The sequence below is a fragment of the Cetorhinus maximus genome, chromosome 10 (genome assembly GCF_964194155.1).
Source record: "Cetorhinus maximus chromosome 10, sCetMax3.hap1.1, whole genome shotgun sequence".
NCBI lineage: Eukaryota > Metazoa > Chordata > Chondrichthyes > Lamniformes > Cetorhinidae > Cetorhinus > Cetorhinus maximus.
Window position 1 is genome coordinate 53,623,342 of NC_135888.1, and position 26,694 is coordinate 53,650,035.

A 26,694-nucleotide genomic window follows, 5' to 3' on the forward strand; every position below is an offset into this window, starting at 1 on the left:
CTGTGGTCTAACTAGTGTTGTATACAATTCCAGATAACCTCCTCGCTCTTATGTTCTGTGTCTTGACTAAAAAAGGAAAACATGCCATTTGCCTTAAAAACCACCTTATCGACCTGCCCTGCTATCTTAAGGATCTGTACGTACAGACTCCAAAGCCCCTCTGTTCCTCCACACTGTTCAGTATTCTCCCATTTATTGTGAATTCTCTTTCCTTGTTGCATCTCCCAAAATGCATTACCTCACACTTCTCCAGATTGAATTCCATTCTCTACTTTTCTGCCCAACTTACGAGATCATCTTTCTCTTCCTGCAGTCTAATGCTTTCTTCTTCATCATCAACCACATGGCCAATATTTGTATCATCCGCAAACTTCTTTATCATGTCCACTACATTCGAGTCTAGAGCATTAATGGAGCGAATAAAGCACTGAGCCCTGAAGAATCCCTACTGAAAACAGCCTTCCCACACAAAATCACTGTCAGCCCTTACCCTTCGGTTCCTGCCACTGAGTCAATTTTGAATCCAATTTGTCACTCTCCCTGGGATCAATCCCAGCTCTTGGGATTCCAAGAACTTTTAATATTTTGATCAGTCCGCCATGTGGGACCTTGTCAAAAGCCTTTCTATAATTCATGTAGACCAAATCCACTGCACTGCTTTCGTAAATCCTACTTGTCACCTCAAAAGGTTCAATCAAGTTAGTCAGATGTGACAAAAACAAAAATACCTGGAAAAACTCAGCAGGTCTGACAGCATCTGCGGAGAGGAATACAGTTAACATTTCGAATCCGTATGACTCTTCATCAGAACTAAGGAAATAGAGAAATGAGGTGAAATATAAGCTGGTAGAGGGGGGTGGGACAGGTAGAGCTGGATAGAGGGCCAGTGATAGGTGGAGGCAAAGAAGAGATTGCCAAAGATGTCATAGACAAAAGGACAAAGGGGTGTTGACAGTGGTGATATTATCTAAGGAATGTGCTAATGGGAACATTAAGGGAAGCAAGCAGGACAAACTAGTGGCCGATGGCCCTAGTAGGGGTGGGGTGGGGGGAAGGGATCAAAATGGACTAAAAGGTGGAGATAAAACAATAGATCGAAATAAATTTAAAAATAAGTGGGAAAAGAAAAATATACTTTTTTAAAAATTATAAATTATTTGAAAAAGGGGGATCGGAAAGAGGGTGGGGATGGAGGAGAGAGCTCATGATATGAAATTGTTGAACTCAATATTAAGTCCGGAAGGCTGTAAAGTGCCTAGTCAGAAAATGAGGTGCTGTTCCTCCAGTTTGCGTTGAGCTTCACTGGAACATTGCAGCAGGCCAAGGATGGACATGTGGGCATAAGAGCAGGGTGGTGTGTTGAAATGGCAAGCGACAGGGAGGTCTGGGTCATGCTTGCGGACAGACCGAAGGTGTTCCACAAAGCGGTTACCCAGTCTGCGTTTGGTTTCTCCAATGTAGAGGAGACCGCATTGGGAGCAGCAAATGTAGTAGACTAAATTGAGAGAAGTGCAAGTGAAGTGCTGCTTCACTTAAAAGGAATGTTTGGGCCCTTGGACGGTGAGGAGGGAGGAAGTAAAGGGGCAGGTGTTGCACTTTCTGCGGTTGCATGGGAAGGTGCCGTGGGAGGGGGTTGAGGTGTAGGGGGTGATGGAGGAATGGACCAGGGTGTCCTGGAGGGAACGATCCCTGCGGAAAGCCGCCGGGGGGGTGAAAGGAAGATGTGTTTGGTGGTGGCATCATGCCAGAGTTGGCGGAAATGGCAGAGGATGACCCTTTGAACGCAGAGGCTAGTGGGGTGATAAGCGAGGACAAGGGGGACCCTATAATGTCTCTGGGAGGGAGAGGAAGGTGTGAGGGCAGATGTGCAGGAGATGGGCCGGACACGGTTGAGGGCCCTGTCAGATTTGATCTTCCCTTAACAAATCCATGCTGACTCTCCTTGATTAATCTATGCCTTTCTAAATGAAGATTTATGCTCTCCCTCTGGATTGATTTGAGTAATTTGTCCTCAACTGAAGTTAAGCTAACGGGCCTATAATTACTCTGATTATCCTTCCTCCCTGGTACAACTTTGAGGATTCCTCAAACCTCTGACATCACTCCTGTAGCCAGGGAGGATCAAAATATGATGATCCCTCCCTTGCTTTTTTTAACAACCTGGAGTTTATTTCAGTTAGGCCTGGTGATTATCTACTTACAAGGATGCCAAACCCTTCAACACTTCCTCTGTTACAAAGTTTATCCCACCCAATGTTTCACACTCTTCCTCCTTAACTATGACATCGTTCATCAGCCCCATCATTTGTGAAGACAACCACAAAATACTCATTGAGAACCTTACCCACATCCTCCGCCTACACATATAGCTTATCTTTTTGGTCCCTATTGGCCCTACTTTTTCTTTAGTTATCCTTTTGCACTTTACATATTTATAAAACATATTTGGGTTTTCTTTGAATTTTCTCAGCAGTACTTTTCCATGTCCTCTTTTTGCTTTCCTAATTTCCTTCTTAATTTCACCCCAACACCTGGTGTACTCATCCTGGCTTTCTGCAGTATTATGCTCTCGGTGCTTGACATAAGCTTCACCTTTTTTGCCTCTATGCACCTTGTCATCCTCGGGGCTCTAGATTTGGCCGTCCCAGCCTTTTTCTTGGGAACATATTTACCCAGAACCCCTTGAATCTCCTTCTTGAATGCCTTCATTACTCTGACAACGATTTACACTCAAGTGGCTGTTCCCGTTCCACTTACACTAATTTTTCAGCCTGGTAAAATAAGCCTTTTTAGAACCAATGTCAAACATTTCTTATTTGTTTTATTTTTTTCTGTAATTATGCTAAATTTAACTGAATTATGATCACCAACACAAAAGTGCCCTCCAAGTAATACTCCTTCCAATTGCCCAGCTTCATTCCCTAAAACTAAATCCAGAATTGCAACTCCCCCACCCCCAGCCATCACTGTTGGGCTTGTCTCATACTGATTAAAACTGGTCATGGAGAATGCAATTTAGGAATTCTGTGCCCTCTATACCTTTTACATTGACTGTATCCCAGTTAATATTATGGTAATTAAAATCCTCCATAATTACTGCCTCAATGTTTTTGCATTTGTCAGAAATTTGCCTGAAAATTTGCTCTTCTATCTCCCTCTGTGAGGGTCTATAGTACACTCTCAGCAGTGTGAATACCCCTTTTTTGTTCCCTAGTTCAACCATATAGCCTCATTTGATGATAGCTGTAACATATCACCCCTTTTCATGGCTGTAATTGTTTCTTTTCTCAATATTGCCAGCCCACCTCCTATTTTATCCCCCTGTACCAGACCCCCAAGTTTTTGGCACAATCCAGTGAGGGACCAATAACATTTTGTTTAAAGTAGACAAAGTTTGAGATTCAGGACACTTGCTAAGAGAATAAAGCCACAAGATTCCATAGGTTTTGAACAAAAATAAACTTTATTATACAAGGTCAGAAAGATAAAACAATTTACAATATCTATTTGATAATCTAACATACAGAAATAATCTGAGGTATATGTGAATTAACAGGCAAACTGGTTGATCACACCACACTGTACAATAAATAGCAAATGTGCCAAGACAGATCCCACGGATTTCTCAGCAGCCCATCTAGACATCAGTTAACACTGTGAGTCAACCAGTCTCATTGAAACTCTGTCTCCCTCACGAGGGACTCTAAACTTCTCACTTTCGAAGATCTAGCCTCTGAATTTCCTCTAAAATGATTCCAACTAAGGCAGCCTCATCGACTGCACACTTCCCAGGGTTTCAGACTCATTTCCTGAGACTCTGTTCCCCTGGATTTCCAAGTCTGCACTCCAGCCTTCACTTACTGGCACAATTTCAGCTCTTTAATAGCCAGCTAGCTTCACTGGGCTGGCACTACCCCTGGATTTCACCAAACTCCAATCTCCCCAGCTACAAAAAGCTGTAAATGGCCCCCAGGACTCCTTCCTCTAACCTTCTCTAGCAGGGAGCCAGTGACCTTCTACCACCTTCTCAGCTCCCCAGGACTTCTCCTGAGCCCCATCTAGACAGAGCCAGCTAACAGCAACACTTCTGCTGTCTGGAGCCTGCTAACAGCAGCACCTTTTTCAGTATGGCCTTTTCCCCTGATGCAGAACACACTCCCCCAGAAAACACACAGATAAATTGCAAATCTAGAACTTTCTTAAGCTCCGCCCATCTCCATGATGGCATAGCCTTCCAGGGCTCACTGAATACTTTGAAATAATTGTAGCTTTAACTCCCAAAACAAAACAGCTCTCTGGGCTGCAAGCAATATAGACAGTTCATCTCTAATTCTCCAGATAAGTAAACCAACCTGCTGTTTTATAATCTTACCTTTCTAGCTGTCAACCCCGACAGTCAACATGGCCCCAACTTTTTAAGTGTAATAGTCTTCAAGCTGCTTTAGGTGCATTTATCCCATTTTCTACAGTCAAACTTTACTCTTCCCAGAACCAAAAATTACCTCTAAAATATTAACATAAATCATGAACTAGGTATTAATAACACCTTTCTCTATCTTGTCTGAAAACACTATATTCAGAAACATTAAGCTGCCATTCCTGCCCCTTTCTAAACTATGTTTCAGTAATAGCTGCAAGTAATCATGTCAATCTGTGCTTCCTCATGCCAATCTGTGCCCTCAGCTCACCTGCCTTATTTACTCTACTCCTTGCGTTGAGATATATACCATGAAGCACAACCGGGCTCCCATTTTGTCTGTTTTCCAACCATTGTTTGCCCTGCCTTTCAAACTCTTTTGCTAATTTTCTGCCTTCCAATCCTAGATCTGCTTTTCCCCCTTCTCTCAGCTTCCTACCCCTGCTTTGCTGGTTTAAACCCTCCTCAAAAGCACGACAAAACTGCCAGGAGGATATTGTTCTCTACCCGGTTGAGACTGAGGCGGAACCCCTCCCTTGAGATTGATACAGGGCTATGGGAGAGAGTGGGTCATTGGATTAGTTTGAGGTTGATACAGGACTATGGGGAGAGAATGGGGCAGTGGGGTTAGTTTGAGATTGATACAGAACTACACAGAGAGACTAGGGCAGTGAGATTAGTTTGGGATTGATACAGATCAATGGGAAGGACACAGGGCAATGGGATTAGTTTGGAATTGCTATAAGGCAATGGGGAGAGAGTAGGAGAGGGGGATTTAGTTTGGGATTGATACGTGACTATGGGAAGAGAGCAGGACAGTGGGATTAGTTTGGGATTAATACAGGGCTATGGGAAGAGAGCGGGACAGTGGGATTAGTTTGGGATTGATAACAGGGTTCTGAGGAGGGAGTAGGGCTATGGAATTAGTTTGGGATCGTTATAGGCTATCGGTTAAGAGCAGGACAGTGGTATTATTTTTGTACATTCTACCTTGTTTCTGTTAGTTTAATCTCAATCCATTTTCTCTCTCCATCAATTTTTGGTACTCCTTTGTTGAGCTCTAAAATTCTCCCAATCTTAAGGTTTACTATTCTTTTTGGCATCTTCCTTTCATCTAATACTATGTTTAATTTCTCTTTTTACCACAGTTTGCTGATTTTTTATTTCCTAAGGGAATATCTATTTGTTATGTATTATGAATTAATTCTTTAAATGTTTGCCATTGTTTATCTAGCATCATATCTTTTAATAAAAACAGAAAGTACTGAAAAAACTCAGCAGGCCTGGCAGCATCTGTGGAAAGAGAAACAGAGTTAATGTTTCATGTCCAATATGACTCTTCTATCTATTCCCCTAACATGGTTTTCGAATCCTCCTCAGACAACTCACCCCCCTTACCTGCGGAGTTTGCTTTGCTCAGATTTAAGACCATAGTTTTATATTTAATTAAATCATTCTCAAGCTCATTAAAAAATTATGCATATTAAAATCACTCCTCCCCACGGGTTACTTAATAAGAGGTTATTAATTAACCTTTCTTGTTCCACAATATTAAATCTAAAACACTCTGTTGGCACTTGGTTCCTTGACATACTGATCTAGAAAACTCTTTTGAATATATTCCATGAGCTTGTCCTCCAAATTATTAGTGAAAAATTGGTTTGCCCAGTCTATATGAAGATTAAAGTTTCCCATGATTACTGCATTAACCTTGTTACATGCGCCTCTAATTTCCTAACTTATTTTCTGTCCTACATTGTCCTACTACTATTAGGGATTTATGAACAAGTCCCATTTATATTTTCTGCCTCTTGTTTCTTAGCTCTATCTGAACTGACTCTACATCATGATTTTTTTGAGCAAAGATTCCTTCATTCTCACAATTTATCTTTTATTTTCAAGATTACCCCCTCCTTTTCCATTTTGCCTTTCACAAGAATATCTACCTTGAATATTGCTGAAAAAAGAAACATGTCTAAGCTTTTCATCTTACACTCATCAAGACACTTACGAGTGTCCTGACGAGTGCAAGATGAAAAGCTTAGACATGTCTCTTTTTTAAACAATACTGAAGTTCTGTACTACCAAATAACTATTAACATCTATCTGCCAACCTTGGTCACTCTGCAGGCACATCTCTGTAACAGCTATTGGATCAAGCCCATTATATTTTAAACTTTGCTTTTAATTAATCTAATTTGTGGTGAATACTTCACATGTTTAGTTCTTGTGCCTTTAGCTTCAACCTTACTCCATTTCCCCTGTTGTCACTTTAGTCACTAATGCCCTATTACTATGCCTTATCACTGCCCCTTCCTGACCCACTCTGCATTTTTACTCAAAACATTGCTCGCTTTATAGCTTAACATTTCCCTTGCTGTTTTTGAATTTACCCTTTCCTGAATCCTCCCCACCCCTCCCTTTATTAGTTTAAAAAATAGTTTACTGCCTGAAGATATTTGATTCACCAGGGCACTGGTCCCAGCCCAGTTTAAGTGGAGTACATCCCAACAAAACAGCTCCCCCTTCCCCCTGTACTGCTGCCAGTGGCCCATGAAGCGAAACCCCACCACCCACACTCCTTCAGCCAGCATTTAACCTTCTAAACTACTTATCTCTTTATCAATTGGAATGTGGCTCAGGTAACAATCCAGAGATTAATCACTTTGAGGTTCCGCATTTTAATTTGAACCCTCGCTCTTCAAGCTCTCTCTGCAGAACTGATACAGGGCTATGCGGAGAGAGTGAGGCAGTGGGATTAGTTTGGGATTAATGTAGGCCTAGGGGAGAGTGCAGGGCAGTGGGATTAGTTTGAGATTGATACAGGGCTATGGGGAGAGAGTGAGGAAGTGGGATTAGTTTGGGATTAATATAGGCCTAGGGCAGAGTGCAGGGCAGTGGGATTAGTTTACAATTGATACAGGGCTATGGGGAGAGAGTGAGGAAGTGGGATTAGTTTGGGATTGGTACAGGGCTATGGGGAGAGTGTGAGGCAGTGGGATTAGTTTGAGATTGGTACAAAGCTGTAAGGAAAAGAACCAGTTGAGTCTTGATGGACCAAATGGCCTGGCCTTCCCCTGTGCAGGAGACCTCTCTGGTGTAAGAATGAACTCTGGAATCATTCAAGAATCAGCTAGGGATATCTTATCCAGCAGTGTGCTGTTCCCATCTGAATATTTAATGTGCTTAAAACAAATTCCTTTCTGTTTATTAAATGCAGGCTTTAAACCACTTACATTTAACAAGAGGCAAAAGGAAGGGGTTGTGATATGGTAAATCAGACATGAACATCAATATTTTACAGTTTAAAACAAAGCAGATCTTTTGAATAAGTTCAGACATGAACTGCAGTGTCAATAGTGAATTCTCTGTTAGTTCCATTAGGGGTTAAAAGGTCATACAGGGCTGAACAAGTTGGGAAAGGATCCCTCAGAGTGCATTCGGATTCAGTATCTGGAATCTTCCGTTCCGGAGTCTAATTCCGGAGATGTGGACTTAGGAGTGTTTCCTGCTGGGTGGGGGTTGGTGGGATGGCTGCCCATGTGCGATCTTGCACTGTTCAGCTCATTACATATGGATCCAAATAGTTGTTTGGTAGTACAGAGTTTGCATGATATACAGTGCAAAATGATCTGATCAGGGTAGCCATTATCCTGCAGGATGACTTTGACGTGCTCTATCAAGCTTGCATGGTGAGAGATATTTGTGCTGCAGCACTATATCATAGTGATCTAGACCCGCCACCACTGTGTGAATCAGTATTCATTGAACTTATGAACTCGGCAACTCGCGCAGATGAGTTCAGTTTTAATGACACCATTTATGCCCAAATAGATGGTGTTGCCATGGGATCCCCTCTAGGCCCAGCTCTCTCAAACACCTTTGCTGGGTTCCATGAGAAATGTGTCTTCGATGGAATAACATCTAACCTCTGACCCCTCATGTGGATGATACATTCGCTATATTTAAATCCGCAGCTGCATGTAACAATTGCCTTACGTGTCTTAATGGGTTCCATCCTGCACTCAAATTCACCTTTGAAATGGAGCAGTCAAATGAACACCCCTTTCTTGACGTACTAGTTGAGAAATCTACCAGGGGGTTCTCTACCACAAGCCTACCTTCACTGATCAATATACGCGTTGGGATTCTTACAGTTCCACACACTATAAGATTGGTCTTATTGGCAACCTTGTAAATAGGGCCTGAGCCATTTGCTCACCATGCAAGCTTGATGCTGAAAAACGGTGTATCAAAGGTATCCTGCAGGATAATGGCTACCTTGATCAGGTCATTTCGGGCTATATATCACACAAACTCATGAACAGGCCTAAGGCCATCACTTCCAGCCCTGAAAAGTACCCACACTACCTCAGATTATCCTGGAAGGGCAAAGTATCTCAAAAATTTGAGCAACCGGTGAAGCTAGGTGTTTCACGCTGCATTTATGCAGTAGCAACACAAGTGGTATTCGCCACTAACAGGATGCTGCCATCAAGCCAAAAAGACATCCTGCCTATCACACAAGTGAGTAATGTAGCATATGAATTTCAGTGCCAGTGTGATGCTAGGTAGGTTGTACGTCCCAAAGACTGGCAGATCATATCAAATAGCATGTCCCAGCTGTTCGCAATGGGCAGGGTACAGACAGTACCCAACCAGCCCATGCCTGCAAAACTCAAAACACAGTGTCCAACATTATATGTGACTCTGCGATTGGACAACATTTGCTAAATAACCCTCAGTGTGCTAAGAATTATGCTGACAACCAATTTAAGATTGTCAGTTGGGCTCGCAACGTGGTGCATTTGCGTGTACAGGAAGCTATATATATTCATACACAGAGCCCTATTCTTCGCAGACAGAAAGAACATGTACAGACATTGCGCCTGTTTCAGCTAAACAAAATAGGTGACAGCCATTCGCTGCCTCATTCCTCGGGGTCAAGCTACCTGGTTTAAATTTCAGACAACATTTGGCAGTTAACTGTCAATCACCATCAGTGGTGCATTCCCCATGCCAACCCCACTTGCCAACCTATCAGTAGTATTTTCACATACAGTATAAGTTATTGTTTTCCCCCCTGTATTGGTCTTCTTGCGAACATCCTGATGAGTGCAAGACAAAAAGCTTAGACGTGTATCTTTTTTCAGTAATACATATGGATCCACAAGGTGGTCGCCAATCCTCATGGTGGGGACAGGCAGGAAGTTGCCGTCCCCGCCGTTACTTCATGGGGTCAAAGACCTGGGTGCCACATTTAAAGGGCATCTAAACAGCCTGCACTATCTCTTCCACCTTTGCCTAGCCACTGCCCCACCCTTCCCCACAAACCCTTCCTCCTTCTCTTGGTCATCCTCCACACAACTTGCACAGCCTCCACTTGGGTCTGAAGCATAGGCTGGCATTTCGAGACACTCCCCAAAGGGGACAATGCAGTGGCAACTCACTGATAATCATGGGAGAAATCTACCTTGCCAGGTGCACGCCACTTATGTGCAGTCATGAATGTGAACATTCTAATTTCTTGCTGGTGGGGAACTTAATTTGGAGGGGGACTTAATTCCAGCGAGGTGGCCTTTAAATGAGCGGCGTGCTGACGTGTTAATGTATGCAAAAGGGCTTCCAGGCATTGTTCATTGAGAAACTTGACCCGCCTTCAACATGCCTTTGAAATTATGGAAACTTAATTGCTAAAGTTCATCCCACCATCAGGAACTGATTTTTGGCCTCATGCCAAATCAATTTTCCCCTCCCGCCAAGCTTCCTGCTGCTGGTGGGATTGGAAGATTCCACCCAGTGTCTCGCAGGACCTTGTAGACAAATTCAATAGCCCCCACTTGGCTTGAGTCTCCATTCCTGTGGATTACACAGCTGGTGGGTGAAGTGATGGGTTTGTTGGAGGTGGGGAGTTGTGTTTTGTGGTGCGTGAGTGAGTGGGGAGTATTGGGGAGAATTGTGGATTTTGCACTCAGTGGGAGGGGAGTATTGGAGGGGAATGGGGAGGGGGTCATGTTGCTTAGTTACAATATTGTTGAACATGACAGGTTCAATGGACCAGCTATTTTCCATTCAGCCTTTCCCTATGTTGCCTGAACAATCCTGCATTTTACTTGTTAAGTAGGTTTTAATAGGCCTAGTGCAAAATTATAAAACCCTTCTGTTAAGACCAGGTGACGAGGAGCGAACTGGCTCCCCTCTAGTCAGCCTTCTTGGTTGGTCACAACAAATGTCTTTTTATACCTTATCTTCCATGTGGATGCCTTTTCTGAATCCAAATGTATTTTACTGTCTATGCAGTAAACAATAAGGAGCCAATCAAACAATGTTTTCTTGAGTCAGAGAAAGAGCAAGTTTATTAGCCACTAAACCCAAAAAAAATAATTAAAGATATGACGTCCATCACAAGCACGTGCACACACACACACACACACACACACGGCGAGATGTCCTTTGCTTGTCTGTGAGGTATAGATTGTTAAACATTGTGCCGGATTTCAGTTAGCTGGTTCCTTGCTTGCAGTCAGATGTGGAAGTTGTTGCAATTCTTATGAGATCTGCGTTCATCGGTAGAATTGGTATGCTAAATTTGTTCCCGGAGAGAGATCTCTTCGGACTGTTTCTCAGCTTTTTCCAAAGTCTCTCTGATGATGATCTCTTCTCACCTCTGCATTGGTAACAATGAGGAGAATTTTTTCCCTCAGAGGATTGTGCGTCTTTGGAACTCTCTGCCTCCGAAGGTGGAGGTGGGGGTCACTGAATATTTTTAAGGCGGAGGTAGATAGATTCTTGTTAAGCAAGTGAATCAAAGGTTATCAGGGGTTGATGGGAATGTGGAATTCGAAACACAAACAGATGAGCCATGGGGCAGAATTTAACAAGTCAGTGAGTTGGGGGCGGGGCCCGCTCGCCGACACGTAAAATGATGCGCGGTGACATCGGAAGGAGCTCCCGACGTCACCGCGCCTGGTTTAAATTTTCAGGTAGGCAGGGGCTCAGCGAAATCAGCTGTCTGCCAATTGAGGTCATTGACAGGGTCAATTAAGTAATTAAAGGACCTGCCAGTCCAACCTTAAGGTTGGCGGGCAGGCCAGGAGCCCCGGCGGGAACTAGAAAAAACATGAAACCTCATCCACGGGCGGAATGAGGTTTCATGTAGTCTTTAAAAAATTTCAATAAAGATTTTGTAAAAATTATGGACATGTCCCAACTCCTGTGACATTGTCACATGAGGGGACATGTGAAGGAAATTTTATTTTTCTATTTTTATCTTTTTTACATTTACAGCTGATCTCCCTGAGGCAGCACTTAGCCTCAGGGAGATGAATGCATACTCTCGTGCGCATGCGTGAAAGAGCGCATTCTCGATTTTGGGATTTCCCCCCCCTCCCCCGCCCGCACAGGGAGCACATAGCTTTTCTGTGCGGACGTCACGCTGGGCGTAAAATGGCGGCGCACCTCCGATCGGAAGCGCGCCTGTACGTACCCACCCATCAACTTCCCCCCCGACGGGGGGACAATTCAGCCCATGATCTTATTGAATGGCGGAGCAGGCTTGAGGGGCTGAACGGCCTACTTCTGCTCCTATTTTGTATGTTTGTAACAACCAGTTCTTGAAGCTCTATTGGCTGTATATTCCAGAGGTATTCAATTACTATGTCTGCTGTAGTCATTGTTGGAGAAGTTTTCATCTCAGAAACTTTTGATGCATTTCAAGATAGTAGAAACCAACAGGAGATGGTAGTCTTTCACACTCATGGGGGAAGTTGAGTGTCTGTTCCCACTTGGGTGGACAGCAGTTGTATATCCAGGCTGGCTAGCAGCCCCCTGTTGTCTTAAAAGGATTACAGTTGATTAAAATACAATACTTTGCATTATTAAAAATATCTTCCTTAATGTTGAGTTTTGATGCCTGTCTCTCTCTCTTCACACTCCCTTGGGTGGGTGGTGGGGAGGGTGGGGTCTTGTTTGCTTTTCTCACCTTCACCTTGGAAGGTGGCCTCATGTTTTTAAAGAAGTTTGTTCTGTCTCATTTCAAATTACAGAATTTACAGTCAGTTGAAGGTTTTAAAAAAATCATTTTTCAAAAATAAAGAGCTATAACTTCTTGACACTTCTTAGTTTGTATTGATATTTCATATCTTTATGTACCTGCTTTAGATTGGTTCATTGTATTTGTGCACTAGTTTGAATATTGTGTATCGACACGAGTTAAAAATTTATACTTCTAAACTAAGTGAGTGTTTTCTTTTTTTTACAGAACATGTCTGAAAATGACATTCAAAGGTTCCCCATACTACGGGTGCCGTAAGTAGTTCCAGAGATAAATTTTGTGTCACAAGTACAATGTAGGAGCTTCATACAGGCCAGTCACATTAGGCCAGGGTGTGACTCTACACTGTAGCAGAATGCATTGAAACCTCTGTGTTATCCCATACGTAACACATTCCAGCCTGGGTATGACAATTGGAAACTCTCGACCTGAAACATTAACTGTTTTTCTCTCCACAGATTCCGGCTGACCTGCTGAGTATTTCCAGCAAAGTCTGAAATTGGGTCACTGTGTACAAGCCGAGGCACCATTCACACTTGTTTATTCAGGAGCAGCTCGGTTTAGTGCTTGCACATTGTATAACTCAATCAAATTCATCCACCAGAGGACTCATGGGAGTGTAGATCCTGACTCTGATTGTGTAAGTCGGGTAGTACCAAATTTGCAGCCAGGCTACACTTCTCTTATTGACTTGGATAGAAATGAAAATGGAGAGTGTTGTAAATCTGGCTTTCGATTCGCTGATTTCTTTTTCTTTATTCTTTCATAGGATGTGGGCATCGCTGGCAAGGTCGGCATTTGTTACCCATCCCTAATTGCCCTTGAATTGAATGGCTTGCTGGGCCATTACGGAGGGCAGTTTAGAGTCAACCACATTACTGTGGGTCTGGAGTCACATGTAGGCCAGACTGGGTAAAGGACATTAGTGAACTCGATGCATTTTTACCACAATCGGTGATAGTTTCATGGTCACCATTGCTAAGACTAGCTTTCAATCCCAGTCTTATTAAAATAATTTAAATTCCATCAGCTGCCTTGGTGGGATTTGAACCTATGTCCACAGAGCATTAGTCTGGACCTCCAGATTACTAGCGATATTACCATTATATCACTGTCTCTCTCTTTCCTGCTATCTCCCCAACACCAGTTTACCCAATTCACACTCACACAATGTCAATCTATGCTAGTGCAAATATTTAAACAGCTGCTCCTACCTGGACTCGAAAAAAAGTGACTTCCAAACTCAAAAATATTTGTTCCACCCATTAAATGCTAATTATTGTTGCCTGTGTTTTTCACAATGGAATCACTGAATGTCCTTCCTAAATCATAGCACAGTATTGTACACTCACTCCCAGCAATAGTAGGTTAATTACATCTTTATATATTACATCAAATTTCTATAAATTTATCTGTTTAGTCTCAGCTTGGCAAATCCTAGCAAACCTGTAACTTAAGCCACTGTTACAGGGTTATGTGTCTGGAACATTTCAGTCACAGCCTTTTTGCAAGGCAATGACAGATTAGAGCATAATGAAGTTTAATTGACTAAACATAAAGGAACCGACTTACAAATGGCTGTCAGGAATTCACCATGGCAGACTTTTGTGCCAGATTGAATAGAGTTTGCAGGCCAGCCCCTGATGTTGGATCCCTATAGGCCCAGACATGTTAGTGCAGAGATCAGTGTGGCTGGGTGCTCTGTGCTCATTGTTATCATATTTCATTGCGTCATTATAAGTAAGTTGCCAGTGTGTTCAGCGCATTGGAAACAGACTGCGCTCAGATCTCAGAACCAGAGCTTCTACACTGCCTCAGTGAAAGCTGTGGGGCCTTTGGCTGAGATCCCTCTGCAATGTTGGTGATGAACTGTTGATCTTCTAATACTGGGCAAACTGTTTGTTTCACTAATATGTTAAATACCATTTAATTTCAACCTTTTTAATTACTAGAGTGTAATTTTATATTTCTTGGTGATTTTCATCGAATATTTTAAACTAATACCATAGATTTGTTGCAAGTGATGTTGTTGAGTAAGTTGGATACCAGGGCTGATTTGCCTGCGATTTGCTCCTGAGAATTCATACATGAAACACAGGAAAAGGGTCAGAATCCCATAATAACTGGATCCTCTCACAAGGATGGAGAAGCTGGGACAGGAAGGGGGGGTGCGGTGTTGATATGTAAATGAAGTGAGGTGATATGTGCCTTGTCCCTCCCACATTATTCATCAGCACTACACAAAGATGGAGTGAAGCATTGGAACCTCCATTCAGCCCTAGTCTAGAACAGTTTCTCAATCAGTACTTTGACTGCTCAAGGCTCAATATTTTTAATGTATTCTTTCATGGGGTAAAATAATCGTTAGTTTTTATGAATCTGGTTGTAGGGTAAATATTCATCGGAACATCAGGGATAACTCCCTTGCTCCTCTCTGAATAGTGTCAATGGATCTTTTACATCCATGTAAGCAGGCAGAGGCCTTGGTTTAACATCTCATTTGAAAGATAGCATCTCCAACAGTGTAGCACTTCCTCAGTACTGCACTGGAGTGTCAGGCTAGATTATGTACTCAAGTATCTGGAGTGGGATTTGAACCCATCACCATCTGACTCAGAGGTAAAATACAGTGGACATCACACCAAGGACTGAGTGTGTTATCAACATGGATACCATTTATATTACTAAGGGTGAGAATTCACATGGCTTGGCTGTAAGGTCTGTCTGATAGATCAACCTGAAATGGATACACCCAAAGTGACAGATCCAATGGAAGTGCCAGTGCCAGTGCCATTGCTAGCAGCTCTTTATCTTGGCTGCCATTGGTACCCAGTGGTTGGAAACCCTAATAAACCCCTGATACTCAAACTTTCCAAGGTGGGCTTTAGCAATAGCGCTGGGTCTTCCACTTTTCATGGGAGGACCTCTGATGTGATTGTGACAGAAAAATAGTGCAAAGTAAATGGGTCATGCTGGTTTCTTTCAGTGCTCCATGATGAAGAATAAAGCTGAATAAAAGCACTCATAGTCCGACATTTTAGGATTTACATAATAGCATAAGTTAGAGATGAGAGGGGAAAGGTGAGAGCAGGTCAGTCAGCTCATTAAAATTCACCCTTTCTAGTATCCAACCCTCCCACCAAGTATTTAGTCCCACTGTCAGTGTCATTGCCTCAGTTAGCTCATCTGGCAAATTAATTAAATTATTTGTCTCTTTGAGTAATAACGTTCTGCCCAATATTAACTCTCATTATTGGGGAGGTGCAAGAGACCAGCATGGTAGAAGGGCAGAGGTCTCGAATTCTTGTAGGATTGGAGGAGGTGACAGAGATAGTGAGGCCATAAGCCGTAGAGGGAGTTGAAAATAGGGGTGTAAATTTTAAAATAAAGGCATTGTGGGACCGCAAGCCAATGTAGACCAACAAGGACTGAGGTGATGGGTGATCGGCACTTGCTACAAGTTAAAATAACGGCAGCTGAGTTTGAGCTGATCTGAATTTTATGGACGATGGTAGAACATAGACACATAGGAAATAGGGGCAGGAGTAGACTATTCAGCCCGTCGAGTCTGCTCCGCCATTCAAACAGATCATGGCTGATCATCTACCTCTTAGGCCATTTTGCCCAACTATTTCCATATCCCTTGATGTTATTAATATCGAGAAATCTATCGATTTCTGTTGGAGAATTATTGAGCTTCCACAGCCCTCTGAGGTAGCGAATTCCAAAAATTCACCACCCTCTGAGTGAAGAAACTCCTCCTTATCTCAGTCTTAAATGACTGCCCCTTATTCTGAGACTGTGTCCCCAGCCAGGAGAAACATCCTTCCTGCCTCTACCCTGTCACACCCTGTAAGAATTTTATAAATTTCAATGTGATCATCTCTCATTCTTTGAAACTCTAGAGAATACAGGCCCAGTTTCCTCAATCTCTCCTCATAGGACAATCCACCATCCCAGGAATCAGTCTGGTGAACCTTTGTTGCACTCACTTTATGGCAAATGTATCCCCCCTTAGATAAGGAGACCAAAGCTGCACACAATACTCCAGGTGTGGTCTCACCAAGGCTCTATACAATTGCAGCAACACACCTTTACTCCTGTACTCAGATTCTCTTACAATAAAGGCCAACATACCAGTTGCCTTCCTAATTGCTTGCTGCATCTGCATGCTATCTTTCAGTGACTCAAGAACAAGGACACCAAGATCCTTGTGGACATCAACACTTCCCAATCCTTCACCATTAAAGAAATACCCTGCCTTTTTGTTTTTTGGTACCAAAGTAGATAACTTCACACTTATTCACAGTATATTGCATCTGCCATGAACTTACCCATTCATTTGCCCTGTCCTTGAAACCTCCTCCTCACAGCACCAAGACTGACCAATCAATACTAAGACTGACCAACCAACACCAAGACTGACCAATCAACGGCAAAACTGGTCGGTCTCGGTGCTGATTGGTCAGTCCCGGTGCTGATTGGTCAGTCTTGGTGTTGATTGGTCAGCCTCGGTGCTGATTGGCCAGTCTTGGTGTCGATTGGTCAGTCTCAGTGCTGATTGGTCAATCAATCAACACGGAGACTAACCAATCAGCCCCAAGGCTGACCAACCAACACTGAGGCTGACTACAAAACTGACCAAACAACATTGGCCAGAATTTTGACGTCGGCTTGCGGGGGCAGGCCCAACATGCCGACGGGTAAAATGATGTGCAATGACGTTGGGCATGCGCCCCGACGTCTGCGTGCGTCACTTAGATATTACATTCAGTGGGCGCACGCCAGAGGCGGATGCGCACCCGCCAAACTGTCAACGGCTTATTAAGGCCATTAAAAAACCAATTAAAGTAGTTACCAATGCTGCCAGTCCAACCTTAAGGTTGGCAGGCAGGCGAAGAGCCCAAGCGGCCTTTGCGTTTTTCATGAAACCTTATCCACGGGGGGGATGAGGTTTCCTGATGGTTTGATAAAATCAATAAATAAATTCTGCTAAATTGACAAACATGTCCCAGCTCATGTGACGCTGTCACATGAGGGGATATGTGTAACTAATTTTACTCTATCTTTATTAAAAATTTCACTATGTACCTAATGTCCCTGAGGCAGCTCTGTGCCTCAGGGAGATTACCGCGCTTTTTCATGTGCGGGCTCCTACTCTCCCTCCTCCCCACCCCACAACGCCCCCCCTCCCGTCCGCACAGGTAGTGCTAAGCGCTACCAGACTTGCGTCACGCTGGGCGAGCCTTAATTGGCCCGCCCAGCGTGAAATGGCTGCATGGAGCCAATCATGGGTGGCGATCGGCTCCGTGCCCGCTCCCGACCGTCGGGGGGGGGGGGGGGGGTCGCCCGACATGCAGAAAATTCTCCCCATTAAAACTAACCAAATAAGACTGAAACTGACCACAAGACTGAGAAAGCACATTGAAACTGACCACAAAACTGAGCAAATAACACTCAAACTGACCAAACGATACCAAAACTGACCAAGACTGACCAAGCAACACTGCAACTGATGAAACAGTACTGAAACTGATCAAACAGCACCAAGACTAACCATAAGACTGAGCAGATGGTGTGGACTAAACTGGACTGATGCAGTGAAATTCAGATCAATATCAGGGTTCTTGAAACAACAGAGAGGCTTAGAAAAGTGGCAAAAACCCTTGAAACAGCAAGATGGAGTTAAAAAAGCTCACAGATCCGTGAAGCTATGAAAAGATTAAATTAATATGTGAGCAAGAAAAGCTGGTAAAGGGAGGCGAATGATTCTGAACAGGCAGAGACAAAACAGTTATAACATTTACATAACCAGCACTAAACTCAAATTTCCAATATAATGGACTAGAAGGCATTGAGCATAAAGGTTGTTTTAGGTAAGTGTGTGTGAGAGAGAGAGAGAGAAGAGAGATCACTATCTCAGTTTCTCTGCAACAAAGGAAACTGAAAAACACAGCATGCTACTGCCCAAGTGGAAAGCACCGCTGCAGAGCACTTCCTGATTAGGGTATGGCCGATATCATTTATATATCAGATGAATATTGCAGAGAGCTATGCAATGCAGCAACCCAGTATAAGTTGCTATTTTAATCTATTGATCATAAGACATAACAGAGGATCCCATGTGGGAAAAGGTCAATGAAAAGCTCTGGGTTGGACATTCTTCTCCCCGTGTTTTTGTTGGAGCTGTCAGTTGGACAAATGTTTGCAGAGGTCAGAAGTTTTTGTCACCTTGCGACAATTTGATTGAACTTTCATTCTGCTGAACAGCAGCATGGTATATAAGGACAAGTGTTCTTTAATTCTGGATGTTCGCTTGGGTGTCAACTCTCACTTACTCTAGTCACCCTTTGCCTCTCTTTTAATACATGTTTTGTGATGACTGTTTCACTGCCAGGCCATCCAAGTAAAAGTGTAAAGAAATGATTTTAATACCCTTATCCCTCCCTTCTTCATACCCACATCTGACAATCAGTGCTGGGGGATTAAAATAGAAAGACAGAAGAAATAACTTGAATTTATATTGCATATTTCAGGGCATCGCAATGCACTTTACAGCTAATTACTTACTTTTGCAGTGCAGTCACTGTTGTAATGTAGGAAACACTGCCTGGGGAAGAATCTTCCCCCCGTTGGTGGGGAAGTGCAGGAGCGGGCATGGGCAGGCGCGCCTCCGATCAGCGCCCCCAATTGGGGGCGCACCGCCATTTTACGTGGGCGGGCCAATTATACGCTCCCTGTGCGGGCAGGGGTTTCCCTCAGCCGAGAGTGCGCTCTTTCGCACATGCACACAAAAGAGCGCACTGATCTCCCTGAGGCTAAGTGCTGCCTCAGGGAGATCGGCTCCAAATTTAAAGATGTTAAAGAGACAAAAACAAAATTTCCCTGACATGTCCCCTCACATGAGTTGGGACATGTCCACCACTTTCAGTGAAACCTTTATTAAATATTTTAAAACCCTCATGAAACCTCATCCCGCCCATGGATGAGGTTTCATGCTTTTTCTTAAGCCCGCCAGGGCTCCCGGCCTTCCCGCCAACCTTAAGGTTGGATAGGCAGGTCCATTAATTACATTAAGTACTTTTTAAATGGCCTCAATAGGCCGTTGACAGGTCGGCGGGTGCACAGCTGATTCAGCTGCGCCCCCGCCGGCCTGAAAATGGAAGAGATACGGGGTGACGTAGGGAGTTCCAATTGACATCACCCCACATCATTTTACGCTTCAGCAAGCGGGCGCCGCCCCCCGCTCGCCGACCTAAAGATCCTGCCCCTGGTGTAGGGAAGAACTTTATTACCTGGTGTAGGGGAGAACTTTTTTGCAATGCGAAGGGGTTAATTAATAATCTTGTTGTGTGGGGTCCTTTAGGAAACAGTGACCATAACGTGATAGAATTCTTCCTTAGGTTCGAAAGTGATGTAGTCCAATCCGAAACTAGGATCCTAAACCTAAACAAAGGAAACTATGAAGGTATGAGGCATGAGTTGGCTAAGATAGATTGGGGAACACATTAAAAGGCATGACGGTGGATAGGCAATGGCTAATATTTAAGGAACGAATGTATGCATTGCAACAGTTATGTATTCCTTTCGGGCGCAAAAACACAATGGGAAAAGTGGCCCAACCATGGCTAACAAAAGGAATTAAGGATAGTATTAGATCCAAAGAGGAGTCATATAAAGTTGCTAGAAAAAGTAGCAAGCCTGAGGATTAGGAGCAGTTTAGAATTCAACAAAGGAGGACCAAGAGATTGATTAAGGGGGGGAAAAATAGAGTATGAGAGTAAACTTAGAAGGAACATAAAAGAGGACTGTAAAAGTATGTTTCTATAAGTATGTAAGAAGAAAAAGATTGGTGAAGACTAATGTAGGTCCCATAGAGTCCGAAACAGGACAATATATAATAGGGAACATGAATGGCAGAGCAATTAAACAACTACTTTAGTTCTGTCTTCACGGAGGAAGACAAAATAACTTCTCAGGAATACTAGGGATACTAGGGAATCAAGGGTCTAGTGAGAAGGGGGAATTGAAGCAAATTAGTATTCCAAAAATAAGTGCTGGAGAAATTAATGGGACTGAAAGCCAACAAATCCCCAGGGCCTGATAATCGATATCCCAGAGCGCTAAAGGAGGTGGCCATGGAAATAATGGATGCGTTGGTTGTTATCTTCCAAAATTCTGTAGATTCTGGAACAGTCCCGGCAGATTGGAGGGTGGCAAATATAACTCCACTATTTAAAAAAGGAGGGAGGGAAAAACAGGGAATTACAGACCGGTTAGCCTAACCTCAGTACTAGGGAAAATGCTAGAGTCTGTTATAAAGGATGTGATAGCAGGATACTTAGAAAATATCAACGGAATTAAATAAAGTCAACATGGATTTAGGAAAGAGAAATCATGTTTGACAAACCTATTGGAGTTTTTTGAGGATGTAACTAGCAGAATAGATAAGGGAGAACCAGCGGACGTGGTGTATTTGGATTTTCAGAAAGCTTTTGATAAAATCCCACATAAGAGGTTAGTGTGTAACATTTAAGCAGATGGGACTGGGGGTAATATATTGGCATGGATTGAGAATTGATTTTATGTATTCATTCTTGGGATGTGGGCATCGCTGGCTAGGCCAGTATTTTTTGCCTATCCCATTGCCCTTGAGGGCATTTAAGAGTCAACCACATTTCTGTGGGTCTGGAGTCACATGTAGGCCAGACCAGGTAAGAACAGCAGATTTCCTTCCCTAAAGGACATCAGTGAACCAGATGGGTTTTTACAACAATCGACAATGATTTTATGGCCACCACTAGACTTAATTCCAGATTTTTATTGAATTCAAATTCTACCATTTGCCATGGTGGGATTCAAACCCAGGTCTCCAGAGCATTGCCTTGAGTTTCTGGATTACCAATCTGGTGGCAATACCACTACACCACCGCCTCCGCAATTGGTTAGCAAACAGGAAACAGAGAGTCGGAATGGCAGGCAGTGACTAGTGGGGATCAGTGCTCGGTCCCCAGCTATTCACAATATATGTCAATGATTTGGATGAGGGAACCAAATGTAATATTTCCAAACTTGCTCATGACATGAAATTTGATGTGAATGTGAGTGATGAGGAGGGTGTTAAGAGGCTTTAAGGTGTTTTAAACAAGTTGAGTTAGTGGGCAAATACATGGTAGATGCAGTATAAGGTGGATAAGTGTGAAGTTATCCACTTCAGTAGGAAAAACAGAAAGGCAGATTATTATTTAAATGGTGATAAATTAGGAAATGTTGACGTACAAAGGGACTTGCGTGTCCTTGTACAGTAATCACTGAATGCAAGCATGCAAGTGCAGCAAGCATTTAAGAAGGCAAATGGTATGTTGGCCTTCATTGCAAGAGGACTTGAGTACAGGAGTAAGGATGTCTTACTACAGCTATACAGGTGGTGAGATCACCCCTGGAGTATTGTATGCAGTTTTGGTCTTCTTACCTAAGAAAGGATATACTTACCATAGAGGGAGTGCAGCGAAGGTTCACCAGACTGATTCCTGGGATGGCAGGATTATCATATGAGGAGAGATTGGGTTGACTAGGCCCGTATTCACTGAAGTTTAGAAGAATGAGGAGGATCTCATTGAAACGTATAAAATTCTGACAGGGCGAGACAGACTGGATACAGGGATGATGTTTCCTCATCATCATGAGGAGGAGGTTCTAGAACAAGGGGTCACAATCTCAGGACACAGGGTAGGCCATTTAGGACTGAGCTGAGGAGAAACTTCTTCACTCAGAGGGTGGTGAACCTGTGGAATTCTCCAACACAGAGGGCTGTTGAGGGTGTAGTGGAGAACTTTATAACCTGGTGTAGGGGAGCACTTTATTACCTGGTGTGGGAGAAAACATTATTACCTGGTGTCATTATGATGTATATTTCGTGGTGTAGGACAGAATTTTATTACTTGGTGTAGGACAGAATTTTATTACCTGTGTAGGACAGAATTTTATTACCTGGTGTAGGGGAAAACTATATTACCTGGTGTCAAGGAAAACTTTATTACCTAGAGTAAGGGAGAACGTTGTTACCTGGTGTATGGGAGAACTCTATTACCAAGTGTGGGTTATAAATTTATTACCCGGGGTAGGGGAGAATGCTATTACCTGGTGTAGGGGAGAATTTTAATACAAAGAACAAAGATCAAAGAAAAGTACAGCACAGGAACAGGCCCTTCAGCCCTCCAAGCCTGCGCCGATCATATTGCCCGTCAACTAAAACATTTTGCACTTCCGGGGTCCATATCCCTTTATTCCCATCCTATTCATGTACTTGTCAAGCTGCCTCTTAAACACCATTATCGTACCTGCTTCCACCACCTCCTCTGGCAGCGAATTCCAGACACTTACTACCCTCTGCGTAAAAAACTTGCCCCGCACATCTCCTCTATAGTTTTCTCCTCTCACCTTAAATCTATGTCCCCTAGTAATTGACTCTTCCACCCTGGAAAAAAGCTTCTGACTATCTACTCTGTCCATGCCACTCATAATTTTGTAAACTTCTATCAAGTCGCCCCTCAATCTCCGTCGCTCTAGTGAGAACAATCCGAGTTTCTCCAACCTCTCCTCATAGCTAATAACCTCCAGACCAGGCAGCATCCTGGTAAACCTCCTCTGCACCCTCTCCAACGCCTCCATATCCTTCTGGTAAGGTGACGACCAGAATTGCACGCAATATTCTAAGTGTGGCCTAACCAAGGTTCTATACAGCTGCAGCATGACTTCCCAGCTTTTATACTCAATACCCCCGCCGATGAAGGCAAGCATGCCATATGCTTTCCTGACTACCTTATCCACCTGCGTTGCCACTTTCAGTGGCCTGTGGACCTGTACACCCAGATCCCTCTGCCCGTCAATGCACTTAAGGGTTCTGCCATTTACTGTATAATTCCTGCCTGTATTAGACCTTCTAAAATGCATTACCTCGCATTTGTCCAGATTAAACTCCATCTGCCATTTCTCTGCCCAAGTCTGCAACCGATATATATCCCGTTGTATCCTTTGACAATCATCTTCACCATCTGCAACTCCTCCAACCTTAGGGTCGTCTGCAAACTTACTAATTAGCCCAGTTACATTTTCCTCCAAATCATTTATGTATACTACAAACAGCAAAGGTCCCAGCACTGATCCCTGCGGAACTCCACTAGTCACAGCTCTCCATTCAGAAAAGCACCCTTCCACTGCTACCCTCTGTCTTCTATGACCAAGCCAATTCTGTATCCATCTTGCTAGCTCACCTCTGATCCTGTGCGACTTTACCTTCTGTACCAGTCTGCCATGAGGGACCTTGTCAAAGGCCTTACTGAAATCTATGTAGATAACATCCACTGCCCTTCCATCATCGATCATCTTTGTCACTTCCTCGAAAAATTCGATCAAGTTAGTGAGACACGACCTCCCCTTCACAAAACCATGCTGCCTCTCACTAATACGCCCATTTGCTTCCAAATGGTAGTTAATCCTGTCACGAAGAACCTTCTCCAATAATTTCCCTACCACTGACGTCACCGGCCTGTAATTTCCTGGATTATCCTTGCTACCCTTCTTAAACAATGGAACAACATTGGCCATTCTCCAGTCCTCTGGGACCTCACCCGCAGCCAGTGAGGATACAAAGATTTCTGTCAAGGCCCCAGCAATCTCCTCCCTTGACATCCTCAGTACTCTGGGGTAGATCCCATCTGGCCCTGGGGACTTATCCACCTTAATATTCTTCAAGACGCCTAACACCTCCTCTTTTTTGATCTCAACATGATCCAGGCTATCTACACACTCTTCCCTAGACAAATCAACTGCTAAGTCCTTCTCTTTGGTGAATACTGATGAGAAGTATTAATTTAGTATCTCTCCCATTTCTTCTGGCTCCACACACAGATTCCCACCTCTGTCCCTGGGTGGGCCTACCCTTTCCCTGGCTACCCTCTTGCTTTTTACATTTGTATAAAAGACCTTAATCCTGGTTGCCAGTGACTTTTCATGACCCCTTTTAGCCCTCTTGACTCCTTGCTTAAGTTTCTTCCTACTTTCTTTATATTCTCCACGGGCTTCATCTGTTCCCAGCCTTCTAGCCCTTACGAATGCTTCCTTTTCTTTTTGACTAATCTCACAATATCCTTCGTTATCCAACTTGCCATGCTTATCCTTCATCCTAGCAGGAACATGCCGGTCCTGAATTCTTATTAACTGAGGTTTGAAAGATTTACCCAGTGTAGGGGAGAACCTTATTACCTGGTGTTGGAGAGAACTTGATTACCCGGTGTAGGGAAGAACTCTATTATCTGGTATAGGGGAGAACTTTATTACCTGGTGTAGGGGAGAACCTTATTACCTGGTGTTGGAGAGAACTTTATTACCTGGTGTAGGGGAGAACCTTATTACCTGGTGTTGGAGAGAACTTTATTAGCTAGTGTAGGGGAGAACTCTATTACCTAGTGTAGGGGAGAACCTTATTACCTGGTGTTGGAGAGAACTTGATTACCCGGTGTAGGGGGGAACCTTATTACCTGGTGTTGGAGAGAACTTTATTACCTGATGTAGGGGAGAACTTTATTACCCGGTGTAGGAGAGAACTTTATTACCTGGTGTAGGAGAGAACTTTATTACCTGGTGTCGGGGAGAATTTTATTACCTTGTGTAGGAGAGAACTTTATTACCTGGTGTAGGAGAGAACTTTATTACCTGGTGTAGGAGAGAACTTTATTAGCTGGTGTAGGGGAGAACTCTATTACCTGGTATAGGGGAGAACTTTATTACCTGGTGTAGGAGAGAACTTTATTAGCTGGTGTAGGGGAGAACTCTATTACCTGGTATAGGGGAGAACTTTATTACCTGGTGTAGGGGAGAACCTTATTATCTGGTGTAGGAGAGAACTTTATTACCTTGTGTAGGAGAGAACTTTATTAGCTGGTGTAGGGGAGAACTCTATTACCTGGTATAGGGGAGAACTTTATTACCTTGTGTAGGAGAGAACTCTATTACCTGGTATAGGGGAGAACTTTATTACCTGGTGTAGGGGAGAACTCTATTACCTGGTATAGGGGAGAACTTTATTACCTGGTGTAGGGGAGAACCTTATTATCTGGTGTAGGAGAGAACTTTATTAGCTGGTGTAGGGGAGAACTCTATTACCTGGTATAGGGGAGAACTTTATTACCTTGTGTAGGAGAGAACTCTATTACCTGGTATAGGGGAGAACTTTATTACCTGGTGTAGGGGAGAACCTTATTATCTGGTGTAGGAGAGAACTTTATTACCTTGTGTAGGAGAGAACTTTATTAGCTGGTGTAGGGGAGAACTCTATTACCTGGTATAGGGGAGAACTTTATTACCTTGTGTAGGAGAGAACTCTATTACCTGGTATAGGGGAGAACTTTATTAGCTGGTGTAGGGGAGAACTCTATTACCTGGTATAGGGGAGAACCTTATTACCTGGTATAGGGGAGAACTTTATTACCTTGTGTAGGAGAGAACTCTATTACCTGGTATAGGGGAGAACTTTATTAGCTGGTGTAGGGGAGAACTCTATTACCTGGTATAGGGGAGAACTTTATTACCTGGTGTAGGGGAGAACCTTATTATCTGGTGTAGGAGAGAACTTTATTACCTGGTGTAGGGGAGAACCTTATTATCTGGTGTAGGAGAGAACTTTATTACCTGGGACAGGATTTTCCCATTGGTGAGTGGGGGGCTTGGCCCACTCACTGACGTGTAAAATGATGCGTGGTGACGTCGGGCAGAACGCCCGATGTCACTGTGCCCCAATTATATTTTCAGGTAGGCGGGGGCACAGTAAAATCAGCTGTGTGCCCGTTGACCTGTCAATGGCCAATTGAGGCCATTTGAGTAATTATTGGACCCGCCCATCCAAGCTTAAGGTTGGTGGGCAGGCCGGGATCCCTGGCAGGCATTAGAAAAGGTATGAAACCTCATCCACGGGCGGAATTATGTTTCATTTGGGTTTTTAAAAATTTAATTAAAGTTTTTTAAAAAGTTAAGGACATGTCCCAACTCATGTGACAGTGTCACATGAGGGGACATGTCAAGGATTTTATTTTCTATTTTTAGTAATTTGTACAGTAGAGACAATCTCCCTGAGGCAGCACTTAGCCTTAGAGAGATGAGTGCGCTCTTTCGTGCGCATGCGCAAAAGAGCACACTCTCGGGTTTAGGGATTCTCCCCACCCACACA

General features: G+C 43.4%; 1 protein-coding gene across 1 annotated transcript in view; it reads left to right on the plus strand.

The window, feature by feature from the left end:
- The window catches only part of lcp2a (lymphocyte cytosolic protein 2a), a 156,121-nt gene that overhangs the window by 11,213 nt on the left and 118,214 nt on the right, over positions 1-26,694 (plus strand). The window contains exon 3 of the mRNA XM_078550495.1: positions 12,678-12,724. Coding sequence (XP_078406621.1) covers positions 12,678-12,724 — 47 coding nt within the window. The remainder of the gene's footprint in view (positions 1-12,677; positions 12,725-26,694) is intronic.